This window comes from Mytilus trossulus, chromosome 7, assembly GCF_036588685.1.
Source record: "Mytilus trossulus isolate FHL-02 chromosome 7, PNRI_Mtr1.1.1.hap1, whole genome shotgun sequence".
NCBI classification, from domain to species: domain Eukaryota; kingdom Metazoa; phylum Mollusca; class Bivalvia; order Mytilida; family Mytilidae; genus Mytilus; species Mytilus trossulus.
Genome location: NC_086379.1, coordinates 57,511,516 through 57,526,689, shown reverse-complemented (window position 1 = coordinate 57,526,689; position 15,174 = coordinate 57,511,516). Strand labels below are relative to the sequence as shown.

General features: G+C 31.9%; 1 protein-coding gene across 2 annotated transcripts in view; it reads left to right on the top strand.

The window, feature by feature from the left end:
• Positions 1-5,054: 5,054 nt before the first annotated feature.
• The window catches only part of LOC134725395 (regulator of G-protein signaling 6-like), a 55,454-nt gene continuing 45,334 nt past the window's right edge, over positions 5,055-15,174 (top strand). The window contains exon 1 of one of the 2 annotated variants that reach the window (XM_063589192.1): positions 5,055-5,160. In XM_063589192.1, coding sequence (XP_063445262.1) covers positions 5,119-5,160 — 42 coding nt within the window. In that variant the 5' untranslated portion in view covers positions 5,055-5,118. Of the gene's footprint in view, positions 5,161-12,432; positions 12,488-15,174 lie in introns of those variants that run through there. The other variant, XM_063589194.1, reaches the window with a different exon arrangement.

Below are 15,174 nucleotides of genomic sequence, written 5' to 3'. Positions count from 1 at the left end.
CAATAGACAGCAGCAGACATGTCAAAGGAAAGGAAGAAGCACTGAATAAACAATTTCAATCAATTTTTACAATTAAAGACTTTTTTATAGCTTCCCCAACACTACTGAAGATGTAACACCAGAAATACCAAATCTACACATCAGTACAGAGGGATCAACCAAACTACTTACGGAAGTGAATCAAAGCAAAGCAATTGGTCCAGACAACATGTTATGCAAAATATTGAACTGAAGAGTGTTCAAAGTCAATATCAAAATATTTACAGCTTATCTTCACCAAAACATTATAGAAAATCATAGTGTACCACAGGACTGGCTAGTTTCAAATGTCACCGCAGTTTTAACAAAAGGGCATAAGAGTCAACCAGTCACCTACCGCCCAGCATCATTGAATTCAGTTCCATGTAAAAGAATGGAACATGTCATATTCAAGCACATTATGAACCATCTTGACAAGCGTAATATACTTGTGGAATTCCAACAAGGCTTCAGAAGCAAAAGGTCGCTGGAGACGCAACTAGTAATAACAGCAGAGGACATAACTATAGACAATACCATCAAAGATTCGCATATTCGAAGATGATAAAGGTCAAAACAATAAAAAGAATAATTTTAAAAGAGAAAATCGCACAAAACCGAATAGAGAATATTGGAGTGCTAAAATTTAATAAAGACTGAGAGAATAAAGGACAACATATAATATAAAGAATAGAGAAAAAGGTCAAAAAGAATTAAAGAATACAGAATTGAAGGATCCTACCTTTAAGTGTGATACGGAAATTTCGTTAATTTGGTTTGATTACAGTATAATATAATATAGTATACATATTTTTTAAGGGGTCAGCTGAAGGACGCCTACGGGTGCGGGAGTTTATCGCTACAATCGCCGAAGACCCTTTGGTGACCTTCGGCTGTTGTCTGCTCTATGGTCGGGTTGTTGTCGCTTTGACACATCCCCCATTTCCTTTCATAATGTTATCATATTTTCAAGTTAACATTATATTATATTGAACTGTATTGTATTGTCTGAATGCTGTATAATATTATATTTAATCAACGAGAAAAGATTTTATATTGTAAAAATAAGAAATGAGTATAATTGCCAATTAGAGAAATATTTATGAGTTTGCTTAACTCGTCTCTCACCCCCTTTGCATATATAAGCAAATACAATATTACTGTTCAAACTTAAGCTACATTAATGACATCCAAAATTTCAATAAATCTGTATATAAATATGATCATAATTTATATACTTGATGATGTATTAGTCTTGAAAACCACGATATATCTAGTTTGTATAGCTATCGAAACTGTAAGTACATTTCATGTAAGTTGGTTATGCTTTGTTCATTGTTAAAGGACGTACGATTGCCTGTGCTTATTGTTTTAATCATTATCCTTTGATATTTGACGGATAGTTGTCTCATTGTCGATCATACCATATGCCTCCTAATCAATGCTATTTCAATTTTAATTGTTCGTGTTGGAAACCCTTTTCTGTACTTACTTTCTTCAGCTGTATATGCTCACCCAGAGCTTAACATTAACGTATAGATACTGGATTTAAACATGATACATGATATATTGGGAAAGGAATGAAATACAACGGTATTTCAAATGATAAAGCTCTAACATGATTCATAATGAAGCTTCAGCAATACCAAAACTAGAGCACCATTCGTGATTTAATATATATATATATGTTTTACATGCTCTACAAATAAGAAATTCAAAATAAATGACATTTATACAGCACAGGTTTTTATTTAATGCTGCTGGGGTTTTTTTTTTTAAAAAGGTGTGAATGTAGTTCAACGAGCGCACTTGAAAAACAATATACTATTACATTGTAATAGTTTTTGAGAATCACATGTTCTAGGGGCCGCGTTAATTAGATGATGATACTAAAAAAATCCAATTCTGATAAAGTACATACAATCTAAGTTTCGATTTCAAATTATATTTTTGGAGGTCTTAAAAGGGTTTCCGTATGTTCCTCTAGCTATAGTAATAAAACATTGGTCTTTTGCACAAATGATATTCTCCATTCCACACTAAAAGACACAAAAAATTATACCAAACTGAATAGTCAAGTATCTTTTCTTGGAGATTAATAAATCGTACTTTGTGCGAGAATAAAAAAACATCATAATTTAAACAATTTGTATCTGAAACTGACATTATCGAGATGCCTGATTGACAACACATTTGTTACGTTTGGTGAACAAAACATCGGTATTCCCACAGACATTTTCTACCATAATATTAGTTACATGGTGTATAGTCGACTTTCTCATGGATAGAAACAAGTGCCTGCATGTTTTCCCATGGGAACTGATTATGTCTCTTCTTGTCGACATGTTCCTTTATTCATATGAGACAAAATTAACACAAGAGCTTCTAACGAAATAATTCAAAGCTTGTGGACTATGTTGAACGCACCTATCTCACTACATTTTGAATTAAAGATACTCAGAATGAGTTATCTATATGCGCTGGAAAAAAATATCGTTCAAGTTGTCAAAACTGTCCGTTGAATACTTTATCAGCGTCCCTAGAAACTGTAAGAGCACTCACCGAACAGAGCGCCAAAAAAAAGAAGAAGATATGCATCAAGTTGTAGCGGTGTGATCCGATCGAATGCATGCAGCATCTATAAAACCAACCTGAAGTTATTTCGCATACAAAACTATTGAGACAAGATAAAAAGCAAACTGATGTTTGTCAAAAGAGAGTGTTATTACTGCATATTTTTACCAAATTCCCAGTAAGACCAATTTTAGCAACAACAAGAAACACCAATCAATCTTGGAGAAACGGACAGGCAAAGAAACCATAATTCTATGTAAAATAAAGTGAACCAAAACTCTACTTCTTACAGCTAATATCTGGATTTGAATGACAAACAACATTTTACAACCACATAATTAGAAAAATAATCATTTTCAAATTAAGATGTGATATGAATACCAACAAGAAGACTATCTACCAGATATTATATGGAGTTGATGTGAGCAATTATAGGTAACCGTACGGCATTCATATAAAATAGAAACCTAAGCAAACCTCGTACCGAAAAGAAGGCTTTAAAATGTTCCAAATTGATCAATCGTATTTCATAACCATAAAAAGAAAGAAGGAGCAACATCGGCATGAAGTTGGCAGCGACCAACGACAACAACTGAATTACATGCAGACCCCTGACTGTAGCCACCTACATAAAAGGGCGGGTTTATACATGGAACAGTGTTCTAACGGCACATCATACGAAAAACATGTTATAATCAGTTGAAAAAAGGTTGACTCATCATTAACGTTGAGCCGTATGACCCATCAGAGTATTCAAATACAGTGTATACATTTGCATATAACGAACAATATTACCAATATGTACAGATAACAATAGGTGACAATAACACGAAGACTAAAGAAACATACTCACAGTACTCGCTGTTTGTGAAATATCAGTATATGCCAATTACAACTACTAGTTACACATAAAGTATGTTTCATTAAATTCAATCAATCAGGGTATATCCCATGGATTTAGTGTAAAGACCCCATACTCGAGTCTGAGAAAAACCTTTTCGAAATTTTTTTTTTTCCCATATAAAATATTTGCTGGTGTTTCCAGGTACTCATAACATACACGCTAGCCTAAGCCACGAGTCTCTGGCCTTTTGTTAGTCTGGCATGTGTTTTAATTTTCATGATAGATATAATAAGATGTGGTATGAGTGCCAATGAGACCACTCTCCATCCAAGTCACAATTTGTGAATGCAAACCATTATAGGTCAAAGTACAGTCTTCAACACAGAGCCTTGGCTCACATCTAACAGCAAGCTATAAAGGGCCCCAAAATGATTGACTAGTGTAAAACCGTTCAAACGGGAAAACCAACAGTCTTATCTATTTTATTAAACCTTATGTGTATTCAATGTAGTTTGATATTTGTTATACGTGTTTTAACAAGTTGAGCATTTTGCATGTTTGTTTGTATGCTGTTCAAACTTCCCCCAAAGTACCAACTATTCATGGTGCTAGTTAAATCACCAGGAACGTATTGGGAGTAAAATCAAGCTGGTATTTAAGTGAAAGAAAATGTAAGTACATATAAGATCTAGAATTTTTCATTTTTTGTTTTATATACAGATGGATATTTTGCATGCTTATTGTTTAAAGTATTAACATTATCAAAGAAGGTATTCATCTGATGTACAGTAGTTGTCGTTTGTTTATGTAGTTCATACGTGTTTCTCGTTTTTATATAAATTAGACCATTGTTTTTTTCCCTGTCGTTTGAATGATTTTACACTAGTAATTTTTGGGGCCCTTTATAGCTTGCTGTTCAGTTTGAGCCAAGGCTCCGTGTTGAAGGCCGTACCTTGTCTTTTAATGGTTGTACTTTTATGAATTGTTACTTGGATGGAGAGTTGCCTCATTGGTACTCATACCATATCTTACTATAATTATGTATTCATTGAATAAGAAGCACTAAGTCATTGAACATTGACATTTTGTTAGAAATTTGACCAGGTGCCTATTTAACTTTTCCAAAGGTGCCAAAAATAACCAGGTGCCGATTTGAATCGTACACCAATTTAATAATACCAAAAGGCAGAATATATCGCGGGCCGGGACATTCCAAATCCATCAGCAGTCGAACTTCGTATAACAGATAATGCCGGGGGGGGGGGGGGGGGGGGGGATACGACAAAACATAAGCAAGTCCACAAAACCCTCAATTGATAATTGATGACTGAGCAATACGAACCCATATATATTCGGGTTGCCAGACCCAGGTGTTTCTCGGTGTAGTGTGAACATATCATTCTCAGTCCACTCTAGTGCACCCGTCATGCTAGAGAAGTTGAAAGTGCATTTCAGTCGTTTTTCATATTCCACTGTAAAAAATATTCCCCTACTTACAATTCAATTCGGTGAAACAATGGTTGGTTAAAGTACTCATGGTGGCTAGCCAAAAGGTAAACGATTATTTCGGAAACTCATCTTCTCACCGATTTTGTTCGCGTTTTAAACACGCCTTTTTTATTGATGTAAGCGGTCTTACAGCAGACGGCTCACTTCCGCATTTGAATGGAGGCCACAAAAATATGGAAATCATTCATCGAAATAAATTACAAGTCTTCAGTAAGGTAAGCCCAACCTAGGTCAAGCATAATATGCAGCTTTGGAGGATTCAAAAAGATATTAAAAATATGATTTACGAAGATAAGAAAATCATAAATGATGTTGTTTTTAATGAGAAGACATAGACCTATTTTGCATCTTTAATTAGACAGAAAATTAGTTATTAGAAATGACTTTCAAGAATATTCCAGGGTTTTAAGAATATATTTTATCACCATAATAGTTTTCCAGTTATTTATTTTCACGTATATTACATGACAATGTGGTTAAATCTCCGGCCGAAATTTCCTTTCTTGACAAGTTTAAGTTGCTGTTAGAAATTATATTGTGTATTGTCACTTGTAACTAACCTGTGGAAATATTTATCAAAACGCACAAAATTTTGGGCTAATGCGTCAAAGCCCAGTTTCAATCACCTACTTTTTATCAGGTTGGTGAGATCCTTATTAATTAGTGTTCAGATCCCTGTTTATGGGTAAGTGATTACAAAGTCAAAGATAATGGCCTCCAAATACCCTACTTTCATTTTGACTGTTTGAAGGTTATTTACTTGGTATTAGCAAGGATTTGTATATTTATATAATACAAATCCTTGGTATTAGCTATATTAATTACAAAAGGACTCATTATTGGAAAGATACTTTTTGTTCCAATTGAGATTAATGTTATCATTGAACAGTTTTGTATACAATTTCTCATCTGGAACATTTTTTTCCTCTGAATTTAAGGTTCATGTGGACCCTATGGCTAAAATGGCCGTATTTTCACCCCAAAATTTACTCTGAGTACAGACAAACCTGCACATCTGTAAAACGTTTCAGGCATAGCATGCCCTAGATAAATGAATTTTAAGTGTGTTTTATGTTTTAGAAAAATAAAAACTTACCAGGATTTTGCCGTGCACTTTTTTTCATTCCTCCAGAAGGTGCCAAAATAAACTAAGTTGGGAAACAGGTTTGAGAACTTCCCCTCAGGTAAAAAATAAAGTGAGCATTTTTAACTGATATGGACCATATCAAGGTAAACTCAACTGTTTGTAAATTTTATCATCTTCATAAAGTGTACGGCAAAATCCAGTTAATTTATGAATTTTCTAAATTATACATAAATTATCTAGGGCATGCTATGCCTTAAAACTTTTCCAGATACACAGGTTTGCCTGTACTCAGAGAAAATTTTGAGGTGAAAAAACGGCCATTTTAGCCATAGGGTCCACATGAACCTTAATAGAAGAGTGAATTGTTTGAAATTGCAAAAGTGAACCTTAAGCTGGTCAATACATATAAAAGTTTAGGCATGATCAATCATGTTAATGTTTTTAACATCTTAATTTGATTGTTTTCAATTTATTTCACATGTTGGTTGCAAATCAAACATTTTAAAGATCAAACTGTCTGAATTTATATTTTTGCAGGTAACTGCAACAAAACAGTCCCTATATATCAAATCAGGTCCCTGTCAGTAAATACATTTTTGCAATTACTGAATTAGTCTCAGATTTAACAAGTATTCTCATTCCTAATTTTATTATTTCCTAATCATATAGCCATTACATATTAACTTTTATCCTGAAAATTAAATGTCAGATGAAATGATGGTCTTTAATTTTGTCTCCCCTCTCCCAACCGGGTTAAAAATAAGCCCCCCCCTGGTCAAAAAATTATTTTCCACAAAAAAATCAATTTTATTTTTATTCATGGAAATAATGTGTTTCCATTTTTGAAAAGTGCTTGAAAGAAAAAGGATCGATAATAAAAAATACACTCAAATTGTGAGCACAAACACCTGAAAAGTTAAATTAACTGGACAATTCAAACCATACAAGTGACAGAAACTCGTCTTATCACCGGTATGACATCCAGTAAAAAAAATAAAAAATAAATAATCAGCCTTCCTGGTCTGTTTACAAAGGGTAGACCTGGAGGGGAAATAGACATTCTTTTAAATGTGGCCTTATTTGAAATAGCTGATAGAATAATAAAATGAGAACCCACCATTTCTAAAAAAAGGTTTTAATGAGGTAATCCCATATGAAACAATGTCAATGTATAATCATGTGAATTGTACATGTATATAAACATGTACATGTATCAGAAAATGCAAACATTGTCAAAAACACAAAACTTTTAATGCCAATCATCAGTTTTCAATCACAGAGAATTTAAAAGTGCTTACACTGTCTGAATCTTTTTTCTCCTACATTCAGTGATGTACAGTTTGTATAAGTGTAAAAAAAGCATATAAGAGAGTATATGACTGCTTCAGAACAAAAGTAGGTTACTCCCATGTTCTACAGACTAAGTTAGGGTTAGAGTTCAACTTTTTCATTGATTCCAAATACATAATTCATAAAAACTTGAATTATAATATTATAAAAGGTTCAGGTGACAATTTTGATGATGTGGGTTACTTTGATAAAGTCTTGCATATAAACATGTATTTATACTTTTACATGTTTATGGTTGTCCAAGCTTTAATTGAAGAAAAATTGCTGAAAATCATGATTGCTTGGTACATACATTGTATATATTTATACATGCTATACATGTACATGCTCAAAAAGGGTGTTTAGATAATTAATAGACTACTGGAGTACTGCTGTCAACAGTATCTATTCATGACTCTACATTACTTAAGCCTACATTTATGTATCTCCTTTATCATGTTTATGAAAGACATCTGTCTGGATGAATCTGCAAACTTAAGAGCACAACTTTTTTCCTCAACCCATGCATGGCAGCAAGTATAATAAACATGTTAAAGTTCTGACTATTTACAGTACATGTAGCTGTATGTGTGTCTACATTTTCTTTTTTCCCTGTTTCTTATTGGCTTCTACAATGATCATGTTGCGATATTACAAAATTTCTTATTGTATAAAAATTGATGAAAGCTTTATACCACATGCCACAATCAATACATAAATGATAAGTACAATATATCTACATGATCTATTCATATTAAATAAATGATATTGATTATTTAAATGATTATTCTATTTAGATACAAATAATTTTTATATACAAATATAAGAATTGAATGCTTTTAAGCAATACGTAAATTGATGTAGGGCATTTTTAAACAAGAAGCAGAGTACTTTAAGGTGAAGTGAGTGGTGAGTGAGAGTAAGGGGGACATCATACAGCTCCAGGCAAATGCCAGGGTTACAGCATAAATACAATGATGGAATCTTGAAGCTCAAATTTACATTTTGTTTCTGAGTAGATTTTGACCTGACAGGATGGTGTTGGTTATTATACTTTGAAGTGAGTACTTCATTCCAAAAAAGTTGTGAGCAGAATATATAAGTAGCTTAATAACATGACTAACATTGAAAAGAAAAAAACACAACATGGCTTTGATATCACCTGGGCAACTGTTTTTAAGGAAAAGTCTAGATACGTTACCTGATACAAGTGCTTACATGATTTGAAATTTATATGATTTAAAATGTGTGAACTGAAAATATCATATTTAAATCATTATTCATCTTTGATAGAATATGTTTAATCGTAAATTGCATATAAAATTATATGATGTCACATTTTATTGGTTCTAGAATTTCCTTTGCAAATTTTGAACATGTATGACTTTTAGCTTTCTTTATCATCTTATATTTACGTTATAAAGCAACATAACCCTATGTTTTGTTGGTTCTATGGCAGATTTAGAATTTAAGATGTCTTAGTCTATTTCTATGCTTACATGTTACAATATGTATATAAATGGCCCTCTAGCTGGTTATTATCGAATTAATTCTACCAATAAATATATAATGATCATTAATAATCACATGTTTACATGAGAGTATTTTGGCTGGACCTTTAGTGTTTTTATAGAATTACTTTATTGTCAATTTATAGTACTATAAGGGGTTTCCATTAAAGAGCCAAGGACCTCCACACCTGTTCATTTTTACCTGATATGATTAATGTCATTGTTTTGATATTTATTACAGAAATATAAGACCATTGCAAGTGTATTTAATGCTAGAATAAATTGATCTTTTCTGATTATTTATTTGTTTTATAACCTAGTATGTTAAAGGATCATTATGATATTGAGTGCTTTTCAAATATAAAATATCAGCAAATTTATCATTAATGAGTGGATTAAGTATTAAAATATATATCTGAGTGAAAACTTAATAAGTGTATTTCAAAATGTCTAGGTTGAACAATCTAAAGTTTTATTTTATGTTTCAAGATATTTGACCTTTAATCATGTTTATTGTTTCCAGAACAGTGGCAGAACTTCAATATAAAATGATAGTTATTTTGAATTAGATGTTCTGTATACCTCTAGCAAATGCTTAGCCTGAGATCATTTGATGGTGTAATTTCACAACTGAGAAAACAAAACTCCCAGGGTACAACCCCTCTTTAGCTTCTGTAATTAGGAATGATTTGATATTTAGCTGGAACCTTATAACATGTTATAATGTTGTCCTGTAACTAATACCTTGTTAGTTATTTTCAGGTCCGCTAGGCAATTGTTTCCTTTTTGACAGCACTTTGAATTTTTATATAACATGGAATTTCCATCAATATCTAATGAAGACTTGGGGTACATACTTTGATAGGTTATACTACACTACATCTTCTTTTCTTGTTTCAAAACCTCCCATTTGACATTTTGACTGGTATGTAATCTTGCTAGATAAATTCCAACCATGCATGACAATACTTAATACAGAAAGAAATCTGAAGAAAATTTCTTTCAGGTAGATTTCAATCTTATTTGAAGTATCTGATAATTAATGATTATTCTTCATGCACACAGACTATTAATCTAATGGTCATCTCTCTGGCTACTGTAAAAGAGTAGAACAGACGGATAGTCTCCTACTATTCTTAATGGCATACAATGTATAAGAGATTTTCTCATATATAGCTTCTTTTGAAAATTTGTAAAATAAAAAGTAAATTATTATTTGATTATTTTCATATGTTTGAACAACAAAATTTTTTGTCAGATTATTATTTGATTGGTAATAAAATTCTAAAATACGAATTACTTTTTTAGATGAATATTCATCTCTCACATGTTCCCAAAGGTGCTGTTTGGTATTACGTTATACATGATTGTCTCACCTTGATGAAGTTCCTAATCCAAGACTTAGTGGTGCTCATTGCTGTTTCTTAACGGGGCAGCATAAACGTTTGTTAAAATTTTTCAATATAAATGGGAAGTAAAGGATATTTGGTAACTGGGTTGGCAGTTGATGTACAAAATGTAGCATTGGTAGTTAATGAACTACCCTTCAGTCTGGGTCTATTACTTAAGTTTAATTGTTAAAGTTGATTAGTAAAATTGAGAATGGAAATTGGGAATGTGTGAAAGAGACAACAACTTGACCATATAACAGACAACAGCAGAAGGTCACCAATAGGTCTTCAATGCAGCGAGAAATTCCCGCACCCGGATGCGTCCATCAGCTGGCCCCTAAATAAATATATAGATACTAGTTCAGTGATAATGAACGCCATACTAAATTTCTTGCTACATTGAAGACCTGTTGGTGACCTTCTGCTTTTGTTTTTTTCTTTGGTCGGGTTGTTGTCTCTTTGACACATTCCCCATTTCCTTTCTCAATTTTAAACTCCAAGTTATACACAAGAAACTACAGTTAAAAATAATATAAGACTAGGTTTGTTTGAGGGGAACCATTAATGATAAGTCAATGATAAATTGTGTGTAGTTACCTTGTATATTAGCCTTTCTCAGATCTAATATATGGAAATAATTTGGCACCCATTCATGTGATTTTTCCAGCGGGAGTTAAAATCTGCTACTTTTCAGACCCTCTCCCGTCCCTCCCGGTAAAATTTGAGATCTTCCGCTTTTTGAAAATGTCAATCCCCGCACCACGCTCTGCAGTCATGGTCCATTGATTTTGAAACTCTACATTTAGATATGTTAAAGCTTGTGATGAGATCAGTTTAAGGGTATCCACTTAAGATAAGTCATTGCTATTTAGATAGTAATTGTATAAGTATAAGTACATCCCTTTTTAAAGGTGACCGTGATATATGGCCACCCCTTGTCATGGTTTATTGATTTCAGAAGTTTTATAGAGTTTATAAAGATTTTGTAAGTTTAAGGGAGTCCACTTATGAGCCATAATGAGGACATGTGCAGTTTACAATAAAAAATTACATACAGGCTAGACATATCAATGTGTAAACAGTTTATTAACTGGTTTCAACAAATTTCACAGGATAATCAGTAAACAGGGTTCTCGCTAAGGATTTTTGAAGGCGAGTCCAGGGACTCGTCATTTTTGGCAATGCAAGTCCAACAGCAAGAAGAAGATTTTTTATTGCAATATAATGTAATATGTTAGTTTCCATGGCCTAACAGAGCAATGAAATGACATTAGATTACTTTTAAACTGTTGCTATAAAATGATGATATTTGTGTTTAACTGTGTTCAGTTTATACAAAATATTTTAATCTTAATGCATCTATGGACTCATCAGTATTGAAAATGGTGAGTCCAGACAGATTTTGATGAGTCAAGGACTCATGGACTCGCCTTAGTGAGAACCCTGAGTAAATATTAAATATTTGATATTTATACTTTCTTTATTTACAGATCTAGATGTCATGGATGTCAATATTTTTTGTTAGAAGACTGCAAATATTTAGTCTTTTTTTTGTGATTTTCTTTGTTTTGTCTCATAATTATAAATGCAAGATAATGTCATGAAGACTGCAAATAGGAATCCTCGATGAATCAATTTGTCAAATATAAAATATAATATTATAAAGAGTGGATTTCAACAAATTCTTGAATGACCTGTTGAGATATAAACATGATAAATAAACCCAATTATCTAAGAGTAGATTTCCTGAGTTATGAAAGAAATATTTAATCCTTAGCCTAGGTCATGTAAGTCCCTTGCAATCTAAATTTGAGTAAAAAAGTCCAAACTACAATCTAAATTTAAGACTAGTAAAATGTTCACTAGGCAATTATTTATGCAGATCTAGGGAAGTGTACAAGTTACATTTAGGCTCCATAATTATTTTGAGTATCTCCAAAATTCATTCAGCATCTACACTGTATGAATCTATTCGGCAATTTTTTTCAATGTATCATAACATCAGGAAATCTGCTCTGTGAATCATGTGTTAAACTACTTGTGGTTATATATTATGAGTATTTTCCGGATTTACTTGTCTTCCGTTGAAAGCTTTTGTTATACTGATCTCCATTAAAGAATGTTCATTTATACAGTATGAATTGAGAGAAAAGATAATAAACTCAGAATATTGAAATATTTCATTTAAGCATTGCTGTAATATTCACATTTGTCCCTGCAAATGGTGAGTTTACTTTTATTAGGATTTTGTTGTTGTTTTTTTAGCACAATTTTATGAGTAAAGAAACTGTTCTCTCTTATCAGCAGTTGAATAATTTCCTCATGTGTAAAGAACTTTAGAGAAAATGCATTAAACAAAGCCAAGAGTTATACAGAGACTGTTATCTGGTATTGGTTACATGCATGTAGTTTGACTAATTTGTTATAAAAAAAGTCCCAACTTGAAGTGTTTAAAATGAATGCATATATATAAATGCATTGATTCTCTGAAACAATAAACATCAGTGATCTAAAATGATTATTTAATGTGGGTCTCATTGGCGTCTAAACATGACATGGTTTGGCAGATTTTTTGTAAAAGTGTGACACATGAAAGTCAAATTATTTGAATAAAAGTGGGAAACAAAGATGGACGGGACATGAAATTTCAAGCGTTATTATAACAATGATATGTGGGATACAGGATTCTGAAGAAAAAAAAATAAGTGGGATTCAGGATTAGACCCCCTTTCCAATGAGACACCCTTAACTTGATGCAATAGCATTATTTATGATATGGGTTGAGAAATTGAAAAAAAAAATTACCATTACCCATAGTCCCATACTGTCTATCTGTAAATCAGAAATGAATCTGATAATGTCAGTTACAGGGAATTTTTTGTTTGAATCCGAGTGATTTACTATTAAGTCTGATTTATCCCTCCCTGTGACAAGGTACTAGTAAATATTGACATTTTATACATGTACTTGAATTGACAAGATTGATATAATTTCAACCTTAAAACAGGAAATAATACCTATTTTTTAAGACAACACAATTTTTAAACAGTCAGGTTTTTTAGTGAATAGAAGGATAGAGACAAGTCTTGTTCATAATTCAGGCTGTTGTTTTTTTTCCCTGTTTAAATTATTTCATATCTTGTTTTGTCAGGGCCTTTTGATGCTACTACCTCATTTAAAATTACTCATTGTTAAAAAAAATGGTGGGATGTTGTTTTGAACATGAACACCTTAATTTGTTATACTCCCTTAACTTTAGCTTATAACAAGTTTACACTTACATTAATTGTTTTTCAGTGAAACAAAACTTGTATTTCCCCAAGATTTAGGCTTAGACCCAGTCAAAGCAGACCATTCTTATTACTGAACTGTAACCCATAATAAACCATTGCTCTGCATTTAGTATTAAAAAAAACATATATTCAGGACAACCAACATTACAAAAATGTCCCAATATCAAACTGTTTTCTCTATACTGACACAAATTTTAGAAATACTTATTTTAGTTCAGAATATATACATATGTATAATTGATGCTCCTGTGGCACAGTTACTGTGTCTGAGTTTGTTAGATGAAGTTAAGTTAAGTTATAAATATTTTATAAAAAACATGAACTTTGGAAAATCTTTTCAGGTACCATAGAGAATTTTGAGGTCCCATGTTTTTGTAGAACACTCATACAAAATAAATCTGGATATGGGAGGTGCAATTATTAGAAAGGCAAGCAAATAATTGAAAAAAAACCTACCAGCTGATTTAATTTCTTACATCAAAATAGAAAAGAAATTGTACATAAATAGCAAAATACAGCAATATGCATACAGCATAAAAGCTTTTTTTGAATTTCATTTCATAGCATTGGCATTGTTGTGTAATAGATTAAAAGAAGGGGATGTAAACATAGAAACAAGAACAAAAGACTTCTAAATCCATTAAACACGAAACTACAGCTTTGCTTTCTCATATTTATCATGTTTATAGATAAACGATATTACATGCACACATTTTGATAAGGTTAATCCACTTTCTATACATAAAATTGGGTCTCTTAATATGGATCCACCAAAGACGTCATGTCCAAAAACAAGTAGTATTTTATTTGATGATTAGAAATTGACTGATGAAATCAAAGAGTGTGACGTGATATTCCCTGGTATTATTGGCTCTCATTGATTGTATTGCTGAACAAATTGATCTTATAAAAATGCGAACAATCCTGAACAAACTTAGCTATTACCAAGGCATTGATTGGGTATATCTTATTAATAGGTTATATAAGTGTAAATCAGCATTTACTATCGATTAACCACAAAATACAAGCAAACTGTGTAATTTACAAGGTATTTTATGAAGCTATTGGCATATATTTTGGTACCTGATGTCAATTTACTGATGTTATACATCGTTTTATTGCAATGTCAAATGTTAAACAAGACCTTTCTATTTGATCTTGGTGGAGTTGTTAAAAATAAATAAAAAGATATAAGTTATTGTTTGTGGAAGATTAGAGAAGATACTTTTATGGCATGGCTTTATAAGTTATTGATGGCTTTAGTTAGGTTTACATTGATCTGTGTGATAAGTGTACTTCTAGAAAAAACTGGAAAATGTTATATGATTTTTGTTCTTCTGAATAAGAACGATGTACTTTTCATTTGTTTTTCAAACTCTTAATTGTCCAGCCATTTGAGATCTTAATATACTAAAACTTCTGGCCTCCATTTCCAATTTTTTTTTCAGTAATCTTCTCCTCAATAAAAGATATATGTCGATTGGTACCAAAGTTATCCTGCATCATGCAAATGGGTTTCATATAAAATTTAACTGAAACAGACTCTTTTTTATATAGAACATTTATACATATGATAAGGACAAAATTATAAATTTTACAAGTCATTTGGTCCAGTAAT